The 2,767-nt window shown below is 31.7% G+C and overlaps 1 protein-coding gene across 1 annotated transcript in view; it reads left to right on the top strand.

Annotated features, from left to right (window-relative positions):
• The window catches only part of ESD (esterase D), a 28,150-nt gene that overhangs the window by 19,609 nt on the left and 5,774 nt on the right, over nt 1-2,767 (top strand). Inside the window, 1 exon segment of the mRNA XM_017862064.1 lies at nt 1,995-2,162. Within this exon segment, the coding sequence (XP_017717553.1) occupies nt 1,995-2,162 (168 nt within the window).

Below are 2,767 nucleotides of genomic sequence, written 5' to 3'. Positions count from 1 at the left end.
GGGCTACATTTTTTTTCTACTAATGGTTAATTTATATTTTTATTTCTCAATTAACATAACTTCTAAATTAACATAACCAAAAAAATACCACATATTACAGGTTGAGCATCCCTAATCTAAAAATTCAAAATGCTACAATGAGTATTTCCTTGGAGCATGAGCTTTAAGCTTCATGTCGATACTCAAAACGTTTCAGATTTTGGAGCATTTCTGATTTTGGATTTTTGGATTAGGGATGTTCAACCTGTGTTACTAAATTTGGACTTGCCTCTTATTAACTTTATGCTCAGTTGTGTGATAGAAGCAAAGAAGCCTGGCTTTTTAAATTACTCTGTGTATTTTTTTTTTCAAAATTCAGCATTTCACATCTCAATTTTAAATTCCAGACATAAGAGTCTTTAAAAATAGATACTTTGTTATGTCATGTATGTGAATATTCCCACAGCAAGATTACTTTTCAAGTGTGCAAACAGGTGCTTTCAAGTGGAAATAAAATGAGCCTTTTACCTGAGAACCATTTTACTCTTATGCAGAAATGGGCCATTTACAAACTCCACCAAGAGTTTGAATACTTTGCAAATGAACTCATCATCATGTGCATTGTTAATAAGCAGAAAATACTCGAATGGATAAAAAAATACAACTTTTTTGTCTTAAAGTATTTAAAGTATAGTTCTGTGTTCAGGGTTCATTCCTACATGAACCCTTATTTTATTTAAGGATGATTACTGAATTCTAACAAATTTTATTTAAGGATGATTACTGAAATTCTAACTAAGTAAAGGGTTTATCCTTTAGTAACTAGATTACAGTTTTGTTTAGGCTTGAATTTTTATTACATTTGAAGGATGCTAGAAATGATTTAGGATTAGGTTCTTTGAGAACTGACATTGTATGTACATCAGTGTTTTGAGTCTTCATCAGGTGCAAAGTCTATGCTAAGTTCTGAGCTGTTTCATCACGAAAATGATGACCCTTTCACATCCACCAGGGGCTTATGGTCTAACAGAAGAACTGGGTAAAAGACCAACTAATTGGAGGGAGAAGGTGAGAGGTAGAGGTACAGGTAACCTAAAAAGGAATCTAGATAATGTACTTTTCTCCAAGTGACAGTACATTTTACTGTCTTAATTATGTTGTGTTTAAGGTATTATTTAATTTACGATTGAAATCAGGAAACCATGTAGAATTATGAAATCATAAAATTTAGAACTAGTCAGACCCCACTCTTTTAAGATGAAAGGAAATAGAGTCTTCAAAAGCAGGATACTTAGAGGACAAATCTTTTCATGGTCATTTGTCTTGGTCAATGTATAAAAGTTGTGGTTAATGAATATATATGAATAATTAATATTTCAAGGTGGATGATAAAACATAAAATTGTAACTAGTGGCAGCTCCTCAGATAATAAATTTGAGATGACATTGATATGATTCAGATTATTCATACCAGGTCTTTCTGAAAGCTTATGTAGATAGCAGAGGTTTGGTGCTGTTCAACAGCAAAAAAGAAGGCTGAATGTATTTATGTCTGGAATTAGAGCCATAAAGAAGAGACATTAAAAAAAAAGATTATCTGAAATACAGAATATTTGGGAAAAGATCATGGAGTTAGAAGAAGCTTCTAATTTCCAATTTGTGGAAGGAGTTACGAAGAAAAAAAATCATGTTCTTACTGGAGTCAAGAGGAGATTAAGAATATTAAGGATTTAGAAGGAAAAAGGCCATTTTGTGAAGAATGCCTGAGAGATGGGATTCTTGCCACTAGTCTAGGACTGCTTGAAAGTAGGGAAGAGACTATTACTAGAAAATAGAATTCCAAAGACCTTGTAAATAAAAGCCTGGCAAGTCAGATTTTGAACCAACTTAAAAGCACATTTCTGATTTAATCGGCCTAAGAGCTTAAATAACTTTAAATTTCTATTTGGTACTAGTATAGTATTTCATGAAGAATATCTTTGAATTTATTTTTCAGTGTTACTTCTCTTTTTACAGGCATATGATGCTACCAATCTTGTGAAATCCTATCGAGGATCTCAGCTGGACATACTAATTGATCAAGGAAAAGATGACCAGTTTCTTTTAGATGGACAGTTACTCCCTGATGACTTCATAGCTGCCTGTACAGAAAAGAAAATCCCCGTTGTTTTTCGATTACAAGAGGCAAGTATTAGGAAACTTTAGCTTGATCTAGATAATATAACTATGAAAATTAGGATTCTGTGGTATTTTCTTAACTTTATTTAGAATATAAAATGCTACTTCTAGTAAGTTTTTAATTACATTCAGACACTTGAAGTGAAAGCCTACCTATAAAATTAATTATATCTAACACTAAATTTGATAGAAATAGGAAAGCTTTTGGCAGTGAAAAATATTGTTTTCCATCAAACCAATAAATAACAAGATGTTTAATGCTTGAATGATGATTAATCTTCAACATTATCGGATACATCTTTCTTTACACAGGTACCTTTGCTGCAGTAGTAGTAAAGGACAAACATCTACCCCTATTACTCCTTATTTAAGTCTACATTACTACGTATTTTAGTCTCAGAAGTATTATTTATCACAAATGTGCTTTATATTATTTGACTTGCATAGTAATCTACACGTTGTGCTACTTGATATTTCTAGTTAAGAATAATTGCTGAATCCCAATGGGCTTGCAAGTTTTTTTTAACTAAAATATTTTTGACCGTCCACTACTCACCTAATTCTATATTTGCTACTATAGTCCTAATTAAGGAAATTCTGCTTTTATATAT

The sequence above is a fragment of the Rhinopithecus bieti genome, unplaced genomic scaffold (genome assembly GCF_001698545.2).
Source record: "Rhinopithecus bieti isolate Rb0 unplaced genomic scaffold, ASM169854v2 scaffold_61533, whole genome shotgun sequence".
Taxonomy (NCBI): domain Eukaryota; kingdom Metazoa; phylum Chordata; class Mammalia; order Primates; family Cercopithecidae; genus Rhinopithecus; species Rhinopithecus bieti.
The sequence above is the reverse complement of the archived record's forward strand: the minus strand, read 5'-3'. Positions and strand labels throughout refer to the sequence as shown.